Source organism: Schistocerca nitens, chromosome 1 (genome assembly GCF_023898315.1).
Source record: "Schistocerca nitens isolate TAMUIC-IGC-003100 chromosome 1, iqSchNite1.1, whole genome shotgun sequence".
NCBI lineage: Eukaryota > Metazoa > Arthropoda > Insecta > Orthoptera > Acrididae > Schistocerca > Schistocerca nitens.
Window position 1 is genome coordinate 948,840,293 of NC_064614.1, and position 27,205 is coordinate 948,867,497.

Sequence of the window (27,205 nt, forward strand, 5' to 3'; positions counted from 1 at the left end):
CTTCATTGGCATGCCCAACTTCAACTCAGAAATGTTCCTCCATTCCTTGTTTATTATACAGCAGTCAGTCTACATGTTTAGAGCCAGTACTATATCCTCATTGGTTACATTAATTATTTTTATTTGTTTAGACTATATGAACACCTGTGTTCCATATTCTTCACAGTTGCCATAAAATGTAAGTTTCCATATATCTTTAGCCAGTACATCTTTTGGCTTGTCGTTATTACACAGAATTGTCAAGCCTTCCCCTTTCGGGGCAATGAATAACCATAGTTCCTGACTCAGGGGAGTCCAAATACTATCATATAATTTTGCAAACTTCTTAATGCAGTCCTTGGGAATTTCTCGTACTGGTTGAAGCATTGTAGCTTCACATGGTTAATGATCATAAGTGGACATTAAAATAAACTTTTGCTCACAAATTTTGTGACTGTGATCTATCTCTTTACACATCAGTTAGTTGTTGCTCAGTTTTGCGTGGTACTGCTTTGGCTTGTCTGTTAACATATAATCTCTCTGTGGTTGTGTGTTACATGAATATATTTTGACTTCCTTCAGTTTTGGAAGGTATGGGTAGTTCTCTGTATGAATGAAACCCTTAATTTTCCACTTATGGGACATTCAGTACACAGCTTAATATATGACCAGACATAAACTCCTATCAACCTTACTTATGCATAACAACTGGTGTCCACTCTGTTCTGTCAGAGCAATTTGGGACTCCTTGTCTCTAATGTCATTGCAAATAAAATGCAAGTATTTAACTATTTGTACTGAATTATTAAGTGAGGTTCCAGTATTTCTTTCTGTGCATTTACTCTGACTCATTATGTATTGATACCAATTGTATTAACTGTTCATTGAAAGTAGTGATCACAAATTAAGAACTGTATCATCTGATCAGTGCTATTAGCAAATTCATTCAAGTATTCATGAAGCCTTTCCACAGTCTTGACAGCGATTTCCTCGTTACCATGAAGGTTAGCTACTATGTAACTGAAACTTTTTAAAGTTGCTTTGACTGTTACTTGCTCTTTGGTCAACTTAAGCAATTACCTCTTTTCATTTTCAATTAAATCAATATTTGAATTGAAATGTAGGGCATCCTGTTTATCTAATATCCCAGACAATATTTTACTAATTTCCCCCATGAAATTTAAGACACCTCGTTTCCTCTGTGTTTCACGTTTTGTTAATAGTCCAGTTAGATCTTGCAAAGACTTGATATTTATCACATGCCATTCTAAGGTTTGTTCTATGGTTGTACTTTCTTGATCACTTATTCCCAAACTTGTTAACTTTTTTTAAAATAACCTACAGATAAATGTGCCAGTCTCTCTGCCTTATTAGATTTTCCATGAAGCTCCCTGAAATGAGCATAGCTAAAGATTTTCCATTTCACACTATAAATTTGTACTTTGCTGTAACTATCGTAACGTAAGCCTGGTGACAAAGGAAACTTATCTTTGCCAAAACCCTGATATTGTCCAATGGTCTACACCGCTGCAATACAGTTCATCAGGCGCAACACCCTCGTCAGTTTCTTCATCTGAAATTCAAATAAAACTTCTATTTTAGTAGAACTCCTTTAATCTATTGGCATGCACCATTAAAAATTTGTTTCTCTTTCAACAAATGACCACATTTCAGCTTTTTTGGCCTTGTCACTGTGTATCTATCTTATTCCTTCTGCCCCTTCTAACTCTTTCATTGTATAATAGAACTTGATCACCTGTATTAAAATCTTTTGAATTCTGATCTCTATCATAGTACTCCTAATTGTTCTCTTTACACTGTTTGTTATAATCCATGGCACATTGGTGCATCTGACTGATCTCTTTAAATTCAAGTACGCAATGTTGTAATTATAACTGACACCTGTGGCACCTCTTTGCAATGCACACAGTATGTTACATTGTGTGCTGGAAAACAACTTGTGATGTTTAATTTTTTATGTTCTGGGGAGTGGTATTATACACAAATACCACAAATTGGAACTGTTGGTTGCAATCTGATTGCACCTTGTTGATGCAATGACTCAGAAATTCCACTGTATTTGTATGTAATCTTTCCAATGTTCCATGTGACTGGAGATTGTAAGAAGTAGTGTGTAGCCTACCAGTCTTTTACAATCTGCTCGCTTTCTGTAGTGTCACTCAGTATTACCGACAGTTTCCCACATCTCAAAATGATTATTTCCTCAAGGATATGAGCCACTGTACCTGAACCCTGCTTTTATATCAGTTCTGCTACTATGGACTTTGTTGCAGCATCCTTTAGTGTTACTATGTACTTATTATTTCTATGCGTTACCATCAATGGACCGACAATATCAATATCACATTTACCAAACACCCCTTGATGTTGGTGGTGCAACCAACGGTATTTATGTCATCTTTTTTTAAATTTTTTTTATTATGTTCTTGTGATTCCGTGATGACCATCTATGGGTGCATCATGGAATTGCCGCAAAATTTCCACTTTTTCTTCAGCAGTAATCTCATGTCATTCATCTTCCTTGACTGTTGACTTTTCCTGCCTTTCATTTTCCCCAGTTTTGGCATCAGCTGACTGGACCTCCCCTATTCTAACCAGTGCATCAACTACCTGCTCATTTTTGCTCTTTTTGTATAATTTTGCAATCACACTCCTCTAATTTCAGTCTGAACTTCTTTAAACATAAGGACAGATTGCCAATATTTGTGAGCCACTGCAGTGGTTTACGATCTGTACAAATGGTAAACTTATGGCCAAACACATACAAGCTGAAATGTTGGACTGCCCAAACTATGGCTGATAACTCTTTTTCAGTTGTTCAGTTTATTCAGCATTGTTCAGAGTTCTGGATGTGTATGCAACGAGGTCTTTACCTACCTCCCCTTGGCTAAGAACAGTGCCAATTGCTTGTGTCAGTCAGGATTATAAACTTTTTACAAAAATCAGGGTACAGTAATACAGGGAGGTTGAAAAGCTTCTCTTTTAGCACTTGGAACATGTGCTCTTGCTTGGTGTCACTCGACTTTTTTCTCACTCCAGAGTTATTCTATCTTAAATGCAGTCTGCTTCAGACTTGTGCTAAATTGCGGAACTTCTGCCACTTTAATTTGAGGCATCTCAATAGAAACCACCTCCTCTCATGTATTAACACAGTAATCAAACAAGAGCTTTCTCATACTCTCACCAGTATTTCTGGTTGGTGCGTGCCTTCCTACAACATCCACACCCTTTATCCTCAAAATCCTCTCGCCATGAGGACCTAATTTTTTATTTTAGCTATCTGACCTTCCTTACACTCTGCAACTTTCATTTCTTGTTGGCGACACGTCTGCCTACCGATATACGAGTACCTTGTTTACTTAGCCATTTCTTTGGCTTACTTTTGTTTACTGGCTCCTCTGTGTGATTCAGAGAAATATTAACTCTAGTGCATACACACTTCACAGTTTAAAAACGTTTTTGTGGCTTTGTAAGCCTCCACCCCTGTGTACTTGCACCCAGCATTTTTATCCCTGTACATAGTTTAACTGGCTTGGCCCTGAACCACAGGTTTTACTTTGCTGTAATTAATTACTATGCAATACTTCGTGAAGAAGTCTATCAGTTGAACTGGCAAAGGGAATATCCAGTTCCTCTCCTGCCTAGATCTAAAACAGCTGTCAGCACTACAAACTCATTTTTATTTTCACTGTCAACTTGAAATATTTTTCCCAATTCAGTGTAAGGCAACTAATCTTATGCTTTGCTGTCATTACCCTGCTTCTTGTTTTTCACAGACTACCACATTTTGTTGGTACACTCACTAGCCATGTGCCCTGGCCTGTGGCACTTGAAACACACAATTGGCTTCACTTTCTTAGAGGGACTCTGACTGTTTTTGAAGTCTCTGATTCTCGACTCACGTGAGCCAATTATACTTTATGTGCCCATCAAAGATTCTCTGAATGGCTACTGCTCTACTTAATACTCCCACTTATGCCAAAAATCTTGCCGGTTTCTTACTCTGGCATTGCACCATGGGCAGCCTCACAAAATTGATGTTGAAGCAAATCTACTTTACTTTCCCAGTCTGCAATTGATTCTCTGATTGTTTACTGGAACCCTTTTTAAAGGCATAGAAGTCCGAGGTATATGAACGTGCATAATTTTTGAACAATTTTTTTACTTCTTCCCATGAGCACTTTACTCCATGTAGGACCCCAATATGGGTAATTACAAATTTTAATGTATTGGATGGTCCACTTCATGCACTAGTTCAAAAGCAATGTCCACAGTGTTTATAAATTCAGTGAATGCAGATTTTGTACCATTGAAATCCTGGAGAATAAGTTTAAGGGCATCACTGATGTTAATGTTATCTGCTGCTCCATTCCTGGCATTTGTAGTGTCAGATGAGGCCATGACTTACTTTGTCTACTGAAGAGTTGTACAGAGACAAGCAGAAATTTCATAGCCACTGAGTGTGTGTCATCACAGGTATGCCGTGCTATGAGGGACATGACTGCACGACTCCCACAGTGTTGCTTTGCTCTCCTGTGCAGGGCCATTGCCCGCTGAGTCGCTGCTCACTGCATGTAGTTTGCGTGGAAATTGCTGGAACTCACAAAGACGCCTTGCGCCCTCAGGACCACGCTGCCTCTGCTGCCATCACAGCTGAGCTGTTGCCGTGGCGGCCTGTCAGGACCAAGGCCCCTGTTCCAGTACGTTGTTGCTCAGTCATTCCCATGCCTTCCATGACGTCGTGCAGTCATGAAGATGGTCTGCCCTGGCTGCATTTTCCATTGTCCGGACATTTGATTCTTCCTTCTACTCTTCTTGCTCCATCTGTTCTCACTGGAGTGCATGTGATGCTTTTAATACAGTTTCAATGATATCAGTCCAGTCATGACATTGGGCTTGGTCTGAATATATGTGAACTACCCATCGATCTCAAAAATCACATAAACTACCCCTCACCTTGCTCCAGAAATTGTTTACATATGTCTTGTCCTGGTATGTCTTGTTGTGGCATAGGATGGAGGAAGACTCTGAGAACTTAAAGGGGGTTGCAGGTCAGTCTGCAGTTACTGAGCAGTTAGGAGCAAATGCAGGAAGGTAAAAAGCTTCCCATTATGGCAGGTGATTGTAAGAATATTTTACACAACGTTAAATAAGTCAAAGGTCTGAAATATACGTACTTATTGCATTCGTACTAACTAGTGCACTGAAGGCTATTTCTAAGCATTAGAAAAAGCAAATAATTTGACTTTTGGCACAACAGATGTCAGTATCTGAATCCGTGGGGTGAGAGCTAACAGAAACAGTAGTCACTAGAATCATCGTAAGGTACAAAAATTCTAGGGGGCACTCCAAGTGAGAAAACAGACTTGTTGAGGAACACATAGTTAATGTCCTGACAGTCTGACTAAGCATTCTTTTGAATAAAAACAAGAGTTTTTAAAGGATAATTGTGACAGACAGTTCTCTCTATCAATCATCAGTGCGCAAAACCACCGGTGCTTTATAAACATCGACCAGTCTGACATGTGGCTCTGCACCTCCCTGATGCTGTGGCCAACCACCCTCAGATCCTTTCCCTTCTCCTACTCTATAGGTAGGAATTTTCCTGGCCTCTACGCTAACAAACTCTATGTTTTGTAGCAACAGTGTTAAACTAAAAACTAAACCTCACTACTCTTCCTAAAATGCTAGCAACAACAGTGTTTCACGTTGCTTTGGCCCACCCTATGAGCGAGGACTGTTTCTCAGGGGTAGGCACTACAGTTCCAGCAGTTTAATTCATTTCCTGCCTCACTTGTGTGAATCCACTGGCACTGCTGTTCTCAGGAGTAAGTACGAGCTTGCTGCATATGCTAAAATGTGCCATTTTGCGATTGCCATTTACTGTGACACTTTACCAATGAATTCTCTGAACTGAAATTCCTGCCTTGGAACAGCTGCCTGGAGTCTCTGCAAGTCCAGATGTCTCTCCATTACTGTTTACCTCCTGAAATCTAAACGCTACAATTTCCACCTGCCCTCTGCATTTTGTCTCTCTTTCCTGTCTTGGAGTGCCTTCACTGGCTTCCAACAGTCCCATACTTAACAATGGATTAGTCAATAAGTCATCAATGCATGGGAGACTAACAGCTGATGCTTTTACTGCTACGTAATAAATGTCATGTGCCATCTAGCCTGATGTAAACTGTTTCATGTAATGATACTTCAACGACTTGGGCATCAGTTGTGCTGCATTGTATATAAAAGTGGCTTTTCAGTTGGCCTCACAAGGCTGAGTGGTTCTCCTTCCAGATCTTTCAACCAGAGAAAAATTTGAGTTCATTACAGGGATTTGAACTAGGACTTTGGCATTAACAACCAAAAACACTAATCATTACATCACACACAAGTTTGCTCACACTTCTGTGACATTAGCATTTAATTAATTTTGTGACATTATAAGAATTGAAAGGCTGTGTATCATACCAAAATAGCGTTTGCTGACTTCTGGGGCAGAGGTACTTTGAGAGGAGACAAAACTGAAAATGTAATAAAATCAGGTGGCATAGCTTCGAACAAAGGGTCGGCGTTATTACCCATGACTGAAGCAGCATATGATGAATCAACAGATATGGCTGCTGAAGATAGCAGTGTCAGTGGAGAAGGTAATTTTATGGATAATGCCACCGAAGCATTGTGAGCAGCCAAGGTGAGATAAACTGTATGTTCTGTTTCTGCTCATGTTGTAAACAGGTACTTCATTCAGTGGCACATACAGATATGTAGCGTGTCACAGTGCTGCACTTTTAATATTACTGGAGTGTAGATCATTACTCCCTCTCCTCCACGCTTCTTGGACATAAACACAATGGTGCTGAAAACCTGACTGTGTAATCATTTTGCTTTGCCAAATAATACTTTATATGTAAACTGAAGGGGGAGGGGGCAGAAAGCACGGGAAATGGAAGGGATTACTAACGTCACCCGCATTGGAAAATTGGAATCAACAGCAACAAGTGAAAATGTGTGCTGGACTGGGATTCGAACCGGGGGTCTCCTTCTTACTAGGCAGGTGCATTAACCAGTGTGCCACCCAGACACAGTGTTCATCGCAACTGCGTGGACTATCTTGGCATGCCTCACTGCTGACCCACATTCACACTGAGCACCATCTATCCACAGTCCCTGTCCATTTCCCCCATGCTCGCTACTCTGAGATTCCCACAGGAGCTTAGATGTACTTTTGCATCTGCACTGAAGAATGTGCATCTATTGCCCATCTAGGTGAACCAATTATATGAATGCAAGGTGTCTGTTCTTTCGGACGTGTCTGATTTCATTGTTTCCAGTCTTGACATTTAGTTTCCAGGTCTGCGACTTGTCTGTTACATACCAAGCTTGCACATTGCTAAGACACTGGTCTCATATTCAGGAGGACTGGGGCTCAGATTCAGATCTGGCATTGCAGATTTAGGTTTTCCATGGTTTCCCTAAATGGCTTAAGTAAAATCTAGAGGAGTGGTACATTTGAAAAGCACAAATGCAATTTCCTACCCCTGCCTTCTCCAATTTGAGCTTGTGCTCCCCTTCTTCAATTTGAGCTTGTGCTCCAGCTCTAGAGATTTCATCATTTATCTTTTATTTTTCTCTTGTGTAATAAATGTAGAGTCTGAAACATTGTAACTAATGCAGTCTCAGTTCTTAATATCTTGTGTCATTCTAAGATTTTGATACTTGTTATTGAAGTTAATAGTTTTCAGTTTTGGAAGCTTTGATTTTTCTAAATTGTTCCCTAATAGTGTTATATGCCTACACGTATTACCACTACCTTTTTACTTTTGCTCCCTGAGAGGGAGAACAAGCTACATTTTATTTGTATTAAAAGGCAAAAAAATCATACATCAGTGGCATTATTAGTGAAATCAGTTAGTGATATCAGATTTAATCTGTACCTAGGACATGTTAAATTCCTTTTTGGTAACAGCAGCCAATCTCATGGCCTTTTCAGACATGGCTAGAATGTTACTGAAATTGATCCACGTGTGAATGTTAAGAGTCATGGAAATAAATTATAGCCTTATATGATCAGATATTAAAATACATCTTGAGAAGGCACTTCTTTCATTGTTATATCGTGATGTTTGTTCACTTCCATATTCAGTGTTGATGAAGTTAAGGCAAAGTGTGGAATCATGTTACAATTTGAGTCTAAATAAATCGTAAGATTAAGCACAAATAAAAAGATTAAGTTCTCTGAGGGTGGTGATGAAAATGACAGAGGAAAAGAATGTAAATGAAATTGCATGTACTGAAAATGTGCCATTCACTTACAGGCCTGCTTCTGTAAATAGTGTTGTTTTTGATCTTCCTTGCTGTTGGAGAGTAGAACAGGAAATGTTTCTTTAATGAGAACAAGTCGTAGATAGGAAAAAAAACTAGAAACTACCTAGCAAAAGTTGTAAGAAATTTGGGATACTGGGTCCAGGAAGGAGTATATGAGGAATTAATATTTCATAGCAGTGTTCAACAGTTTGTGTCATGCTGTGGAGAAAGGAAAATAAACCAGATGATGTCCCTGTGAAAGAATATCTTGAAACATAAAGTTCAGCCCACAAAGCTGCTTTGTAAATATTATCTATAGCAAGTGAAAAATCTTTAGAACTTGTGTTAAAGCACTGGAGAGAGACAGATAAGAAACAGCTAATGTTTTCAGAACTGTCTAAAAAGTTGCCAAAGCGAATCACCTGTTAGATGATTTTGAGTAAGAAATTGATGTTCAGAATTTAAATGAAGTGCACATGGGTCGTACTCATTCCAAGTTCACCTGTGTCAACATACTAAGTCATGCTGCTGCAGACATGAAATCCAAAGTCTTCAAAAAATAATTGAATTGTATAGCAAAATTTCTGTGATACTTGATGCAAATTCAATGATCAGCCAATTGTCTTAAATGATTATTGATATTTGAGCAATGCTCCCTGATATGTTGGAACCAGTTGATACTTCCCTACATGTCATTGAAACAGAATGCATGACAGCTGAAAGCACAGTCAATACTGTGATGCAGGAACTCCTTCACAACTGTTCAACCTGACTCTTTGTGGAGACATGGTTCCTGAATGGAAGATAATTGATAAGAGGCAACAAAAGGAAGGAGCAGAAACAGGAGAAATATGTTAAAGATATTTTGATGCTGATTTGGGACCTGATTTAAACAATCAGATTCATCTGCAAGGCATTTCTTTTCACCTTAATTCTAGATATTATACATGAATCTGAATTACGAGGGCCATTCAGAAAGTAACCTCCGGTTGATTTAAAAAAATACACCAAGTTAAATAAAAATATTTTAATATATACATCTTACAACTACATCTTTGCACTATTTTTCTACATAGTCTCCATAGCGATTGAGGCACTTATCGTATCTCTTCACAAGCTTTGAAATTCCTTCTGCATAAAAATCACCCGCTTGTGCCTGGAGCCAGCCTGTGACCGCATCTTTGAGCTCTTCGTCGTCATCAAACCGCTGTGACCCGAGCCATTTCTTCAAATGCATGAAGAGGTGATAATCACTTGGCACCAGGTCTGGGCTGTAAGGTGGATGGTTGATAACGTCCCACTTGAAGGACTCAAGAAGGGCCGTTGTTCTGCGAGCAGAGTGAGGACGGGCGTTATCGTGCAAAAAAACGATACCGGAAGTCAGCATACCACGGCGTTTGTTCTGTATAGCCCGTCGTAACTTTTTTATTGTTTCACAGTACACCTCTTGATTAATGGTCGTACCACGTTCCATGAATTCAACCAACAACACCCCTTTGGCATCCCAAAACACCGTTGCCATCAGTTTTCTGGCAGAAAAATCTTGCGAGGCTTTTCTTGGTTTGGTAGGTGAATTTGAATGTGCCCACATCTTTGATTGTTCTTTTGTCTCAGGGTTCACGTACTTAATCCAGGTTTCGTCACCGGTCACGATTCTGTTTAACAATGGTTCTCCTTCGTCCTCATAACGTGACAGAAAGTCTAATGCAGAGGCCATTCTTTGAGTTTTGTGGTGGTCGGTAAGAATTTTGGGCACCCATCGTGCACAGAACTTACGGTAACCCAATCTTGCTGTCACTATCTCGTACAAGAGAGTCTTAGAAATCTGTGGAAAACCAGTAGACAACTCCGACATTGAGAAACGTCGATTTTCACGAACTTTTGCATCAACTGTCTGAACGAGTTCGTCAGTCACCAATGATGGTCTACCACTCCTCTCTTCATCATGAACGTTTTCTCGTCCACTTTTAAATAAACGTACCCATTCACGGACAACTCCTTCACTCATATCTCTTGGTCCGTACACGGCACAAAGCCCACGATGAATAGCTGCTGCAGAATATCCTTTGGCTGTAAAAAACCTTATGACAGCACGCACTTCACATTTGGCGGGGTTTTCTATTGCAGCACACATTTCAAACTGCCACAAAAACTAAACTAGCGCAGGTACGACGTTCACTCGATCACGGCTTGATGCCGACTGACCTGTTGAGTGCGTGAACACACAGATGACGTCGCTACTCCCCCCACAACCCGCACTGTGACCAATCGGAGGTTACTTTCTGAACCGCCCTCGTATTTGCTTACATTAAGTTACACATTAAAAGCATGATGTAATTTCTTACAGAAATAATTTCCAAATGTTAGACATTGGAAGCAGGTCACTCCAGTACCACTTAACTTTTTCCAGAAAATCGGCACTGCATATTACCAATTGCAGCTGTCAGAATAAATATTATAACTTTATTTAAACTCAATGATTTCAAGTTTCTTACCTTGCTTTGAAAGACTGTATATATGTGTTTATAGGTCCCTCTGCATATCAGTGCTGAGCATGGGTATGTCAATAATATTAAACATCTCCTAGCACGTGGTGCAGATGTGGTGGCAACAGACAGCAGTGGCCTAACAGCCCTGGATATTGCTGAGAAATGTGAACATACAGAATGTATGGAAGTACTGAAAAGGGCAGCTGGTAAGTGTCAAGTTCACGCAGAGTTTTTGTTAACTAAGATGATGATGGATGTTATATTCAGATTTTCATCAGTTAAGAGTTGTATACAATTTATATAAATAAAAATGATAATTACTGTCTTACATTACTGTTATTTGAAGCAGAGAGAAAAATGTGTGATTTTTCACTATGTAGTGACTTTATCAATAAGTATTTTTATGATTATTTAATTGATATCAGGTGAATGGTATTGGAAAGAGGAGGAAGAGAATTGACTGGTAAATCAGCGTGTTGTGTACTGGATGACAACATAGCAAAATATTGTATCTGGGAAATATGTAAATGGTACAGTTGCTGTTACAGAATCATAACTTTCTTTGGCAGATGTGTGATATAAAATATCTTTTGTGAGAAACAGTAAACAGAAAAATTACAGAATCTATCTCATACTCAAGAATATGAAAATTGGAGACTAGAATATGAAAATTGGAGACTACAGTAGTCAATATCAGGTCATTACCACAGCTAAAAAACAGAAAACATATTTTAAAACATAATGTAATTGGATAGATAAAAAATTTACTCACCAAGTGGCAGCAGGAGAACACACAGATATATTTGGCTAATAGATAAACAATTGTGAAATTTATGTATCTGAATAAGCACAAATGTGAAGAACATAGTTGTTTTACGGGTTGAATTAAAAAAGTGACAGCAGAACACATCAGGAAATGGAAATTGGAATGTTATTGTCAGCTGTGTGTTTTTCCTTTTTAAAAAAGATGTAAAAAGACATGGGATTCCATTTTTTTTTAAAATAATAATGTAATGTTATTGCCAGAAGAGTTAAATTTTTCATCAACAGATGGTTCTTCACTTGAGTTAGTAGAGTATGGAGAGCTGTAAAACAACCCACAGTTGTGTACATTTACACATACAATTTAAAAGCAAAAGTCACTTTTCCACAGGGTATTTTACAGGAAGTTTGCACTAAATTATCCATTTCTACCAGACAACAAGTCTTTTAAAATAACGCCAGCTTAGCAAGATGAAGCTCTGTATATGGAAAGATTGGCCATTCTTTTCCTCTTTGCATGCTGCCATCAAGTCACATCTGACCGTACTGGATACTCCTGTTACGTATGTAGCATATAGGATGTGTTGTATATTTCAGTAGTTTCCTTTGAAGTAATGGAACAGTGTTGTTGGCTACACCTTTCAAGGCGTGGAGGGTGGAAAATTTTATGCGATATATTTACACACATTTATTGCATTGTCACAGGAAGCAAAGTGATAAAAAAGAAGATAAGAAAAGACATGAAAGATGTACAAATTTATTTAACAAAAGCTACTCCAGAATTCTGCTGTTCGTCCTGCTGCTTGGATGTTCCCTCGTAAAAATGATGTTTTTCAATGTAATATCAGTACATTTTTTTCTGCTGCTATTGCTGATTTTTTTCTGCTGCTGTTGCTGATGAATCACAAAGCTACTTATGACAACACTAGCTATAGCCCGCGTCACGTAGTATGGTACTACCATGCATAGAGGCAGAGTGTAGGCAAGCGTGGAGGCTATGAGGTCTGTGCGTGCGTGGCTGCAGAGAGCGGATAAACAAAAGTCCGTGTTGCCGAACTGTGTTGCTGCCATCAATAGTCAGGTTCACTTGCCTATGGTGCATGTTATTATTTGTTCAAATCTATGAGAGGGAACAATACATTTTAAAACCAATTTCGATCAGTCGTCTACATGAGAGAAATCTTACTTCACGTCTTGACTTTGCGTCTGCTACTCCACAACATTAGCCTGCATTATGTTGGAAAACAAGAACAGCTGATGCAGCTTTATGGAGACATCAGGTACAATTTTTCTCAAAATCATGATTGTCTAATGACAAGATAATCGAAACTGGTTGTGACACTTGTCATTTATTACAATTTGGATTGTATTATAAGTAAAAATGTAATACACAAGAAAATTAACTTAAAACTGAAATCAAAATCATTATATACGCTTGACAGCTGTTTTTACTCCATGCATTTTTTTAAAAATGTGTATAATTTGTGAATCTCTATGGGTGTGTCTGACTGTAGTTAAATGTAAATTCTTGTGAGTAAAAATGTATTACTGGTATGAAAGACTAATGCAAAAGACTATCATAAAAATTGGCTGTATGTTATCGTAGTTCTTGCTGTCAAAGGCCATTGTGTGTGGAAACTAACTCTTTCGACTCTACAGTGAGAGAATGTATTTATGATCCACTGCAGAGACAAATAGTTGACCATCTTCTATGAATAACTCGAGGGAATGCTGACCAATAACATCAAAAACCACCGATATCTTGACAGAAAACACTTCTCGTCATTTTGAGGCATTTTCCAGTTCATGCCTTGATAATGATAGGGATGTACTTGTCGCAATATCGAAGTTTATGACGAATTTGTCCAGCCACATTCTTGCGAGTAATTAGGCATACAGCACGCTGGGCAGAGCTTAGCTTCTCCTTGAACAATATGTTGAACATTATAGTCTACATACTTCATGACATACTAATTCCTAATCAATAAAGCCTAGGAAGTTCTTGTATACCATGTGTGCAATTGGTATGTTGACAAATATATTTTCTTAAACCATGAGTCTTTAAAATGAAGAAATAATATTAGTGCACTATGTTCCAAAGTCTGCATTGTAATACAATCGTCACTGCTATCTGAGTCCATGTCTGAACCACCTAATTGTAGATTCAGGATAGGTTCACTGCTTCTGTCCATCTTGAACTCCCTATCAAAGTCACCCTTTCCAAAATGTACCTTGTAACACAATCGCCACTGCTATCTGAGTTCATGTCTGAACCACCTAATTGTAGATTCAGGATAGGTTCACTGCTTCTGTCCATCTTGAACTCCCTATCAAAGTCACCCTTTCCAAAGTGTACCTTGTAACACAATCGCCACTGCTATCTGAGTTCATGTCTGAACCACCTAATTGTAGATTCAGGATAGGTTCACTGCTTCTGTCCATCTCAACTCCCTATCAATGTCTTCTTTCTGAAGCTTTTCAGTGTGCCGCACACAGTGTGCTTACGCTGAAGGAGATGTTGTCTGTTGCTTTACGCACATGTGATTCAGGTTCTGTTATGTTGAATGTTTTGTTTTTTCCTCCACGTATCCCTTAACCTAAGCCCAAATTAATTCTGTCGGATTATACTGACAGTGATATGTGACTAAGTGTAAAACTGTGTGACCACATTCATGTATATGGAAGTGACCACATTCATGTATATGGAAGTCAAATTCACATGTCCTTTGGGTGACTTGTATAAATTAACAAGCCACAGAAATTTGGCATGAGCCTGGCTTATAATGTGCAGAATATTTTCATTTAAGCCAGAGCACTATATCCGCTTTCGTGGTGTTTGTACTTAGTGTTTTCTCTGTAACAGCTGATTGATAACAGGCATTTTGATTACTATGACCAACTTTGAAGCAAGGTATGGCAAGAACTGTTTGGTGAACCACTTCTTGAAACTGACAGTATTCATTTCCAAATGATAATCGCTGCTGTTATTCTTATACCTATATATAAGTTTACTCTCTGGAACGAAACAAAAGGAAGAGCCACCATGCAGTATAATTATCCAAGAATGTTTCATACAGGTAATACATTTTTAACTACTTCCTTGTCTTGTATCGTGCACCTTTATAAGAGATTTGGTTCATGCTGCATCTACACTATGTGACACCCCCAAAAAATACGTTTTTCATACTAGGTGCATTGTGCTGCCATCTACTGCCAGGTACTCCATATCAGCGACCTCAGTAGTTATTAGACATCGTGAGAGAGCAGAATGGGCTGCTCCACAGAACTCACAGACTTTGAACATGGTCAGATGATTGGGTGTCACTTGTATCATATGTGTGTCACTTGTATCATATGTCTGTAAATGAGATTGCCACACTCCTAAATATCCATAGGTCCACTGTTTTCAATGTGATAGTGAAGAAGAAACATGAAGGGACACATACAGCACAAAAGTGTACAGGCTGAACTCGTCTGTTGTCTAACAGAGTCTGCCGACAGTTGAAGAGGGTTGTAATGTGTAATAGGCAAAAATTTATCCAGACCATCACACAGGAATTCCAAACTGCATAAGGATCCACCACAAGTACTATGACAGTTAGGTGGGAGGTTGGAAAACTTGGATTTCATGATCGAGCGACTGCTCATAAGTCACACATCACGTCAGTAAATGCCAAACAACGCCTCGCTTGCTGTAAGGAGCATAAACGTTGGGTGACTGAACAGTGTAAAAACATTGTGTGGAGTGACAAATCATGGTACACATTGTGGCTCCCCAATGGCAGGGTGTGGGTATGGCGGATGCCCAGCTTGTGTAGCGCCAACAGTAAAATTCGGAGGCGGTGGTGTTACGGTGTGGTCATGTTTTTCATGGAGGGGGCTTCCACCCCTTGTTGTTTTGCCTGGCACTATCAAGCAAAGGCCTACATTATTGTTTCAAGCAACTTCTTGCTTCCCACTGTTGAAGAGCAAATCAGGGATGGTGAGTGCACCTTTAAAGACGATCGAGCACTTGTTCATAATGCACGGCCTGTGATGGGGTGGTTACATAACAATAACATCCCTGTAATAGTCTGACCTGCACAGAGTCCTGACCTGAATCCTATAGAACACCTTTCGGATGTTTTGGAACACTGATTTAAAAATGGGCTGCCATTCCCCAAGCACCTTCCAACACCTGACTGAACATATGCCTGCAATAGTGGAAGCTGTCATCAAGACTAAGGGTAGCCCAACACCATATTGAATTCCAGCACTACCGATGGAGGACGCCACGAACTTGTAAATCATTTTCAGCCAGGTGTCAGGACATTTTTGATCATATGAGGTATGTCACTTCTTTCAATCAAAAAGTCTTTTCTTAACATATTTGAAATCAATGTCTTTTAAAATTATTTGCATTGACGAAGTGCTATCTCTGAAGCCAATTTTCTCATGAATAACTGTAACAAGTTTTTGTGATGTCGGGTATTCACTAGTTATGTTCAATTCAAACATGGAGCACTTTAAAATATCATTGTCAAAACCATCCATTTGTGTTACAGGTTTCCTGCGATTTCAATGCTTTCCAGGTGACACAAAACCAAATTTTCCTGAGGTTTCTATAACCCTGACTCTTTCATTTACTATTCTCTGTATAGTTCTTTGCTAACATGTACTTCTGCAATTTGCACTTGTATCTTCAAAATGTCAAAAATAGGAGTCCCGCTTTCACATCCACGTTTGAAAAATTTGTAAATGTGGTAAACAAGCCTATTGCCTGCTTGTGAAGCACTTCACATCTACTGCATTCATTTGACATATTTATTTGGCAATCATTCCAGAACATTTACAGATACACATTCACTTCTATACTGATACAATAAAGTAACATTGACAACTGAATGGATAATTCGGTTGGTCTGTGAATGAAACTGTATTGTCCCAAAGTATGGCGACAGTGCAGCATGCAGGAGAGTAATTTTTGCAGTCTGGTTGTAAATCATGGCTAGCAGTTCAGAGAGAGAATGAATCTTACTGGTTGCATGCAGTCAATGGAGGGGGATGCGCAGAATGGCTGAAAATTGGACCGCCTTTCTACATGAAGCGAACTGTAACTGAGCTTGCTGCTGTAAGAGGAACTGCAAAAGTTGTTGCTGTCACTCGTAGCAAATGAAAGCAATACAAAACTCTAGGGTTTATTCTCATCACCAAAACTATTTTTGATACATTTTGTATACATATTTTGTTGCTAAAGTTCTTTTAATAGAAACTGTTCAATATACTATGGTAGTCAATGTATGAGCAGCAATGTATGACAACTGCCAGCAAGCAGACAATAATTTCTCTATGCAGAGCCTTCGCTTAGAAACAGCTACAGTGCCATTTGTTTGTGAGAAATATAACTGTAAACATTTTTGTATTATTTTTTAAATAATTCCATGTTTCTGGCTATTTGTTGAAACTGCATTACAAGAGGGCAAGTACGAAAAAATGTATAGAGTAGCCAAGGAAGTAGTATTTCAGGGAAGGAAGAACAAAACAAATAAGGAGATAGAAGGGAAAGTAACCCACATGCTGTTCAGAATAGATCTAAATAATATATTGAAACACACTATGAAATGGATCAAAGACCTTCCAATCTGCAGATTGAAAAGGAAGGATCAGTAAATGAATATAAGTAAAGGAGATTTATCCTAGTTTCATAGGTAAATAAGGCATTGGGAGAACTTACAAACAACAAAGCATATGGGGTATATGACATTCCGGCAGAAATGAAATTTAAAAGAAACAACCGAAAATGAGTTCACCTCTCTTTGCAACTACATCTATGACAAAGGGGAATAGCCAGAAGACTTTCTCGTAAGTATGATAGTCCCAATTTCAAAGACTAATAATACCAAAAAGTGTGAAGACCAAGGGACAATCAGCCTAATATCGCAGGCAGCAAAAGTAGTTCTTCGAATTATGAATAGGAGACTATATCGAATGCTGGAAGAAACACTTGGTGAAGAACAATATGGTTTCATAAGGGGAAAGGGAACATGAGATGCCATTGGACTTCTTAGAACCATTGGCGAAAGATACATAGAAAAGGGCAAAGAAGTGTATGCTGTCTTCATAGACCTCATAAAGGCCTTTGATAGAGTGCAGTGGGATAAGCTGTTAGATATCATGAAAAAGAAGGGAGTAAAGTGGAAGGAGAGAAGATTGATCGCAAATCTGTACCTGAATCAGAAAGCTTGGGTACGAATAGGTAATGGGATCCTGAAGACAGCAAGATTGGAAGAGGTGTTAGACAGGGCTGTTGTCTCTCACCGATTCTTGAGGAAGTACTGGAAAGCTATTTGGATGGGATAAGAGGCATCAGGATAGGTGGGCAGAAAATTGAATGTATACAATTTGCAAATGACATGGCAAACCTTGCAGAAAATCAAGAGGTGCCAACTTAAATGCTAAATTACCTGAATGGAGCCTGTGCAGCATATGGCATGAAAATTAATAAAAAGAAAACCAAAAGCATGGTGATAGTCCTAAAGAAAAGAAGAGTGAAAATTAAGTTGGGCTCAGAAATCATAAAACGGGTAAGAGCATTCAAGTATTTGGGAAGTTGAATTAAAGAAGACATGGATTGCCAGCAAGATATCAAAGTGAGAATGGCTCTGGCAAAAGAGGCATTTCAAAATCAGAGAAGACTCCTAACTAGTTGTGTAAATAAGGAAATAAAGAAGCCAACTGGTTAAGTGCTTAATATGGAACCCCCCAATAACCATGGATCTTGCAGTTGGTGGGGAGGCTTGCGTGCCTCAGCAATACAGATAGCTGTACCGTAGGTGCAACCACAACGGATGGGTATCTGTTGAGAGGCCAGACAAATGTGTGCTTCCTGAAGAGGGGCAGCAGCCTTTTCAGTAGTTGCAGGGGCAACAGTCTGGATGATTGACTGATCTGGCCAAGCAACACTAACCAAAACGGCCTTGCTGTGCTGGTACTGCGAACGGTTGAAAGCAAGGGGAAACTACAGCCGTAATTTTTCCCGAGGGCATCCAGCTTTACTGTATGGTTAAATGATGATGGCGTCTTCTTGGGTAAAATATTCCGGAGGTAAAATAGTCCCCCATTCGGATCCCCGGGCGGGGACTACTCAAGAGGACGTCGTCAGGAGAAAAAAAAACTACTCTACCATATGGTGGGAAAGATGTATGAGACAGGCGAAATACCCTCAGACTTCAAGAAGAATATAATAATTCCAATCTCAAAGAAATCAGGTGTTGACAGATGTGAAAATTACCGAATTATCAGTTTAATAAGTCACGGCTGCAAAATACTAACATGAATTCTTTACAGACGAATGGAAAAACTAGTAGAAGCCGACCTCGGGGAAGATCAGTTTGGATTCTGTAGAAATATTGGAACACGTGAGGCAATACTGACCCTACGACTTATCTTGGAAGCTAGATTAAGGAAAGGCAAACCTACGTTTCTAGCATTTGTAGACTTAGAGAAAGCTTTTGACAATGTTGACTGGAATACTCTCTTTCAGATTCTGAAGGTGGCAGGGGTAAAATACAGAGAGCGAAAGACTATTTACAATTTGTACAGTAACCAAATGGCAGTTATACGAGTTGAGGGGCATGAAAGGGAAGCAGTGGTTGGAAAGGGAGTGAGACAGGGTTGTAGCCTCTCCCCGATGTTATTCAATCTGTATGTTGAGCAAGCAGTGAAGGAAACAAAAGAAAAATTTGGAGTAGGTATTAAAATCCACGAAGAAGAAATAAAAACTTTGAGGTTCGCTGATGACATTGTAATTCTGTCAGAGACAGCAAAAGACTTGGAAGAGCAGTTGAACGGAATGGATAGCGTCTTGAAAGGAGGGTATAAGATGAACATCAACAAAAGCAAAACGAGGATAATGGAATGTAGTCGAACTAAGTCGGGAGATGCTGAGGGTATTAGATTAGGAAATGAGACACTTAAATTAGTAAAGGAGTTTTGCTATATGGGGAGCAAAATAACTGATGATGGTCGAAGTAGAGAGGATATAAAATGTAGACTGGCAATAGCAAGGAAATCGTTTCTGAAGAAGAGAAATTTGTTAACATCGAGTATAGATTTAAGTGTCAGGAAGTCGTTTCTGAAAGTATTTGTATGGAGTGTAGCCATGTATGGAAGTGAAACATGGATGATAAATAGTTTGGACAAGAAGAGAATAGAAGCTTTCGAAATGTGGTGCTACAGAAGAATGCTGAAGATTAGATGGGTAGATCACATAACTAATGAGGAGGTATTGAATAGAATTGGGGAAAAGAGGAGTTTGTGGCACAACTTGACTAGAAGAAGGGATCGATTGGTAGGACATGTTCTGAGGCATCAAGGGATCACCAATTTAGCATTGTAGGGCAGCGTGGGGGGGTAAAAATCGTAGAGGGAGACCAAGAGATGAATACACCAAGCAGATTCAGAAGGATGTAGGTTGCAGTAGGTACTGGGAGATGATGAAGCTTGCACAGGATAGAGTAGCATGGAGAGCTGCATCAAACCCGTCTTGGGACTGAAGACCACAACAACAACATGGAGCATGACCATGTCTGGAGCAGAAACATGGACTTTGAGAAAGCAGGATGAGAAGAGAATTGAAGCTTGTGAAATGTGGATATGGCAGAGAATGGAGATGATCAGCTGGACTGATAAAGTCAGGAATGAAGTAGTACTGAGGAGAATTGGAGAAGAATGGAGGATGCTGCTGACGGTGAAGAACAGGAAACTAAACTGGATAGGCCACCATCTAAGAAGAGATTGCCTTCTAGTTCAGGCAATTGAAGATTTCATTGAAGGAAAGACAGGGAAGGGCAGAAGAAGGTTCCAGATGCTGGATGATGTCAGCAGGCAACAAGGAGGGTACCAAAGAATGAAAAGAAACACAGAAGACAGAGAAGCATGGAGGGCTATGCAGTCAAATCCTCCCACAAGGCAGACAACCCAATGATGATGATTACTTTAACAGCAGTCTTTCTCTTGTTTTTTGAGTAGTAAGCAAATTTGAAAAGGGATGCAATTTTTCAGAAATACCTCATGAATATGGATAAATGTCTCGTAGAAATGTCTCACTATGGCAATCATGCCTTAAGGATTCATTTACTTCAGACTAGAATGACTAAGTGAGAAAGAACTTTAAATGCTGTGGTGCTATGTATTTTTCTTACGAAGATTATAGTGTAGTAGTATGACTTACTTAGATGTTAGTTATATAAAAGAAACTATTTAAGGAGTGGTTACACAACTACTTAATAATTACTATTTTACCAGTTTCAAAATTGATACAAGCAACGTTACATACAATTAAACTCAGTTCTGACATGTTTGTTGTCTCATTGCCACATCAGTACTTAACTACTGTAAAGTACTAACAAGTAGCCTACAGTATTTTCACCAAGTGAGCTGGTATGGTGGTTAAGACACTGGATACACATTTGCTAGGATGGTGGTTCAAATCTGAGTCTGGGCATCTAAATTTAGATTTCCATTCCTTACATTAATTAGGGCAAATACTGAGATGGTTCCTTTGAAAAGAATGTGGCTGGCTTCCATCCCCAACCTACGCTTGTGGTCTTCTCCTAATGGCCTCAGTCTTCTTTCTTTTTTATAGTATTTCCAGATCTATACTATTACTTTGTGCAAAAATAAAACAGCACTTTTCCAAAAGAGAAAGGGAAGATGAACATCTGGGCAGTACCACTTCTGTAATTCATTTGTACTCACAGCTTATCAGCATGTCCATATGGCTCATTGTGAAGGATGATATTGGTAAATCATAATCTTATTCGAAACATTACAGTACTCAGTAGTGCAGGCACTCTTAAAGTACTACTAGTCTTTTTTTTCCAGGTGTTCCTTTCATTTCAGGAATGCATTAAGTGCTAGTGGAAGATTATTCATCTCCTGCCTATGGAAGGAGCATATAGACGGCTGTGAAATGCTAGGGAGTTTCTAGTAGGAACCATGTTATTGAACTATAGCAAACAACTTTCATAGCCATTTGGAGGAGGGGGGAGGGGGGGGGGGTAATGCTGACCACATCCGTGGTATTTTCAATAAAAATTAATAACTGAGATGAAAGCAATAGAAAGGAAACAGTATAGGTAGAGATAAGAAAGAAATAATGACTACCAGCCGCATAGGGCATTGCAGCAATGCAATGGTGCGACTTGAAAATTTATGACAGACTGAGACTTTAACCCAGATGCTCTGCTTCTTTAGAAAGGTTGCCTTAAGTGTCTCAGCTATCCGGACAAGCTTTCTGTCAGACCCAACTTCCCACTTGTTGCACTGCAATGACTCCCACCCATTAACCCCCTACTCATATATTTGTGATTCTTGTATGAGTTCAGACGTTGACTGTGCCTGAGCTATGCTGTGCTCATAGAATTATAGATATGAGTGGCGTCTGTTTTATCAGACATGTCTGACAAAACTCAGTTCTAAGCACAGAAGGGAAAGCAGAAAGGTGGATGAAGTATATAGAGGGTCCATACAAGGGCAATGTTCTTGAGGACAATATTATAGAAATGGGAGAGAATGTAGATGAAGATGAAATAGGAGATATGACACTGTGTGAAGAGTTTGACAGAGCACTGAAAGACCTCAGTCGAAACAAGGCCCCCGGAGTAGACAACATTCCATTGGAACTACTGACGGCCTTGGGAGAGCCAGTCCTGACAAAACTCTACCATCTGGTGAGCAAGATGTGCGAGACAGGCAAAATACCCTCAGACTTCAAGAAGAGCTCTTGATATTCGTGCAAGTGGTTCTCTTTTCTCCGAAGGTCTCTTTAATTTTCCTGTAGGCAGTATCTATCTTACCCTAGTGATATCTGCCTCTACATCCTTACAATTGTCCTCTAGCCATCCCTGCTTAGCCGTTTTGCACTTCCTGTCGATCTCATTTTTGAGACGTTTGTATTCCTTTTTGCCTGCTTCATTTACTACATTTTTATATTGTCTCCTTTCATCAATTAAATTCAATATCTCTTCTGTTACCCAAGGAGTTCTATTAGCCCTCGTCTTTTTACCTACTTGATTCTCTGCTACCTTCACTATTTCGTCTCTCAAAGCTACCCATTCTTTTTCTACTGTATTTCTTTCCCCCATTCTTGTCAATCATTCCCTAATGCTCTCCCTGAAGCTCTCTACAACCTCTGGTTCTTTCAGTTTATCCAGGTCCCATCTCCTTAAATTCCCACCTTTTTGCAGTTTCTTCAGTTTTAATCTGCAGTTCATAACCAATAGATTGTGGTAGAGTCCACATCTGCCACTGGAAATTTCTTACAATTTAAAACCTGGTTCCTGAATCTCTGTCTTACCATTATATAATCTATCTGATACCTTCTAGCATCTCCAGGCTTCTTCCATGTATACAACCTTCTTTCATGATTTTTGAACCAAGTGTTGGTTATGATTAAGTTATGCACTGTGCAAAGTTCTACCAGGCTAATTCCTCTTTCATTTCTTTCCCCCAATCCATATTCACCTACTACATTTCCTTCTCTCCCTTTTCCTACTGTTGAATTCCATTCAGCCATGACTATTAAATTTTCGTCTTCCTTCACTATCTGCATAATTTCTTTTGTCTCATCATACATTTCATCAGTCTCTTCGTCATCTGCGGAGCTAGTTGGCATATAAACTTGTACTACTGTGGTAGGCTTGGGCTTCATATTTATCTTGGCCACAATAATGCGTTCACTATGCTGTTTGTAGTAGTTTACCCGCATTCCTATTTTCCTATTCATTATTAAACCTACTCCTGCATTACCCCAATTTGATTTTGTATTTATAACCCTATATTCACCTGACCAGAAGTCTTGTTCCTCCTGCCACCGAACTTCACTAATTCCCACTATATCTAACTTTAACCTGTCCATATCCCTTTTTAAATTTTCTAACCTACCTGCCCGATTAAGGGATTTGATATTCCACCCTCCGTAGAACACCAGTTTTCTTTCCCCTGATAACTACGTCCTCCTGAGTAGTCCCCACCCGGAGATCCGAATGGGGGACTATTTTACCTCCGGAATATTTTACCCAAGAGAATGCCATCATCATTTAACCATTCAGTAAAGCTGCATGCCATCGGGAAAAATGTTCTTCATACCACAAACAAATAGTGAAGAATAAACAGTGCCAACACCATGATTTTGCCGAACTGAGAGTGTTGTGCTGACCGAGAAATGCCGCACTGCAGTGCTAAATGAAATGAGTGCTGTTCTGTGTACTTCCAAGGAGGACCGAGCAAATCCGAATGACAGGCCGGGCCTTGGTCCAAACGCGGCTTACACACGCTGCACTCGTGAAGTTGGCACACCATGGCCAGCCCCGGTGTGGAGGAAATATAGCTCGAGTTCAGAAGAATAGTTAACTATGCACTGAAGAGGTATGTATCTAATAGGGATACTGTATGGGAGGGACACTGGATAAAAATGTGCCCAGTAAAACACTTCAGGATGGGAGGGATGCATCATGGAAGAAACTTCTGAAGACACAGAGACTACTGCATAATGGCTGTAAAACAGCAGGGGGCTATAGAGAGAGAGAAATGTTGAATAAACGTGTTTGGCTGTCAAGAGAGCACTGTGTTAAGCCTTTAATGACTGCTATAGCAGAATTTTATTGAAAGATTTGTCTGTATGTAGTGGCTGTTAGTGGCAACAAAGATACTCATGGACAAGACAGGAACTGAAATAGGGGGTAGGAAAAAAAACCAGAAATGCCTATTTTCAATAACCCTTTACAAAGGAAAGTTCAATAGTAATGCACCAATTCGATTCTCGCACTGCTGAAAAGCTGAGTGAAATAGATATTAGTATCAGTGGCATTGAGAAACAGCAGAAATTATTCAAAATGAACAAAACTCCTGGGCCTGATGGAATCCCTAGTAGATTTTGTACCAAATATTTGGCTGAGTTAGCTCCTCCATTAATCATAAGATACTGAAGATCCTTCAAACAGAAAACTGAAGATAGCACATCACACCCTTCTATAAAAGGACAGCATAAGTGACCCAAAACTACCATCCAGTGTCACTGACATCCATTATTTGTTGCAGAAGCTTACAATATATTTTGATATCAAATATGGTGAGTTACCCAAAACAGATGACCTGCCTCATGCAAATCTGCGTGGATTCTGAAAATATTGATTGTGTAAAAATAAATTTACACTTATCTCTTATGATATTCTGAAAGCCATGGATCAAGACAGTCAAAAAGATGCAGTATTTTTTGACTGCCAGAAAGGCATTTGACTCAGTACCACACATATGCTTATTGTCAAAATTATTATCATATGGGGTATGAAGCAAGATTTGTGCCTGGATTGAGGATTTTTTGATGGGAAGGACACAGCGTATTATTTTTAACAGGGAGTTACCGACAGATGTTCAAGTAATTTGAGGTGTGCCCTGAGGAAGCATGTTGGGACCCTTCTTTTCATTTTGTATATTAGTGACCTTGCAGACAATATTAATAGTAACCTGAGACATTTTGCAGATTATGCAGCTATCAATAATGACGTACAGTCTGAAAAAGCTGCACAAATATTCAATCAAATCTGGATAAGGTTTCAAAGTGATGCAAAGAGTTAAAACTTGCTTTAGAAGGTTCAGGAATGTAAAATTGTGTATAAGGCAAAATGAAAAACTATAGTATCATATTATTACAATATCAGTGAGTCAAAGGTAGAATTGATCAACTCAGTGCAACGGTTTGTAGGTATAGAAAATGGAATGATACCATAGCCTTTGTTGTAGGTAAAGCAGGTGACACACTGCAGTTCATTGGTATGCTAGGGAACTGTCATCAGTTTACAATGAAGGTTGCATACAGAACATTTGTGCAGTCCATCTGGAATATTGCTGAAGTGTGTGGGAGCTGCACCAAATAGGACTAACAGTGGATATTGAATGGACACAGAGAAGGGCAGCACAAATCATAACAGGTATGTATGACCCACGGGAGAGTGTCATGAAGATGCTGAAAGACCTGAACTGGCAGAGACTTGAAGATAGATACATGCTACCCCATGATAGCATACTAGAAAGTTTCTAGAACCAGCATTAAGTGGTGAATCTAGTAATATATAATAACCCATAAATATTGCTCCCATAGGGATCGCAAAGACAAGGTTAGCTAATTACAGTGCAGACAGATGCTTTTAAGCATCATAATCACAAGTACAAATATTTGTTGTCAAATATAACATTCATACATCATCAAAATTCACGAGACTTCAGACCCTTTCATTACAAATCAGTTTCATTTGTTCGTGGTAGCTCTTCCTTTACTTCTCACTGAATCCATATACAAAATAATCTAATCATCATATTGCTACCCAAATCCTTAAGATACATTTTTTACTCTCTGCCTACTTGTTCTCTATCTCTCTTTTTTTTTATTAACTGTTATATTTATCTCTTTCTCATTGTAAGTTTGGTAGTGTTATACTGAGTGCAATATAAGACATGAGTAATTGCCATGGTGCTCTTCAGTTGAAAGACACTTTTTCTGCAGGCTTCCATAGTAGTTGTACCATGTACAAGCTTCTTCTGCAAAACTATTACATTCTACAGCCACATGTACCTGCTTGCTGTAGTCAGGCCTTGGTTTCCTCTGTGTTGTCCACCTCTCTCCATTATAAACCTAACTATTCCCTGATTCTTCAGGATGTATCCTAAAGATCTCTTCTTTCAGTGAAATTGTGCCATAAATTTCTTTCTCTTCACTTTGATTCAGTACTTCCTAATTAGTTATGTGATCTACCTATATAATATTCAGCATCCTTATATAGAAACACTTTCAGAAGTTTTTGTTTTCTACTTGTGTGAACTGTTTATCATCTGCATTTAATTTCCATACAAGTAGGGCAAGTCTGAGGACATTTTTCCACACAAGTGTCATATCACTTGGTGCCGTCTCCCCCCTTCTTTTTTCATTTCCACGTAACGTTATTCCTGAGAACTTCAAAGCTTTTGGTGGATAGAGAAATAAGTAGGTCTACTGTATTGTTGTAGTTGTAAAAATGTGTGCCATTTATTAAATTGAGTTGAAAGAATGAAAAAAAATATATTTTTTGAAAGTAATGGAAACTTTTAATCCTATAATTTAAGCATTATTTCATTATCCTTTGGAAAAAGTGAGACAGAAATACATGTTAAATATAAGCACTGTTTAACTACATAAGTTGTATGCTGTGTATCAAAGATACTCAGTCAACAGGTAAATTTTAGAAAATTTACCATGAAAGTAGTTGAAAGATTGATAAACACTGTCAATTTTTTATGTATGCAATTGGAAAGGAAAACATAAACTTTTGTGTGGTACAAGATACTAATATTAAGAACATGAAAATAACTGTGTCTATTAAGTTTTCACAACTACTGAACAGATATCAGTGATGTTTGGCATGGAGATAGTTTGAACGTTGAAGAAGAACATACACTACTCGAGAAAGTGTGTAGTACAGTATGTTTATTGGTATGAAGAATGTAACACAAATTAGAGAAAAATTTTTGCTTTTTGAAAGAGTTATTTACTCTTTGAGTTTTGAACTTTATCATATTTGTGAAAATGCTGTCCTTGGTTGATACGTTTTCTGTAATACAATTCAACATAATAGATACAA

The 27,205-nt window shown here is 38.9% G+C and overlaps 1 protein-coding gene across 1 annotated transcript in view; it reads left to right on the forward strand.

Moving 5' to 3' along the window:
• The window catches only part of LOC126194520 (leucine-rich repeat serine/threonine-protein kinase 1), a 405,923-nt gene that overhangs the window by 26,420 nt on the left and 352,298 nt on the right, over positions 1 to 27,205 (forward strand). The window contains exon 4 of the mRNA XM_049932772.1: positions 10,831 to 10,996. Within this exon, the coding sequence (XP_049788729.1) occupies positions 10,831 to 10,996 (166 nt within the window). The remainder of the gene's footprint in view (positions 1 to 10,830; positions 10,997 to 27,205) is intronic.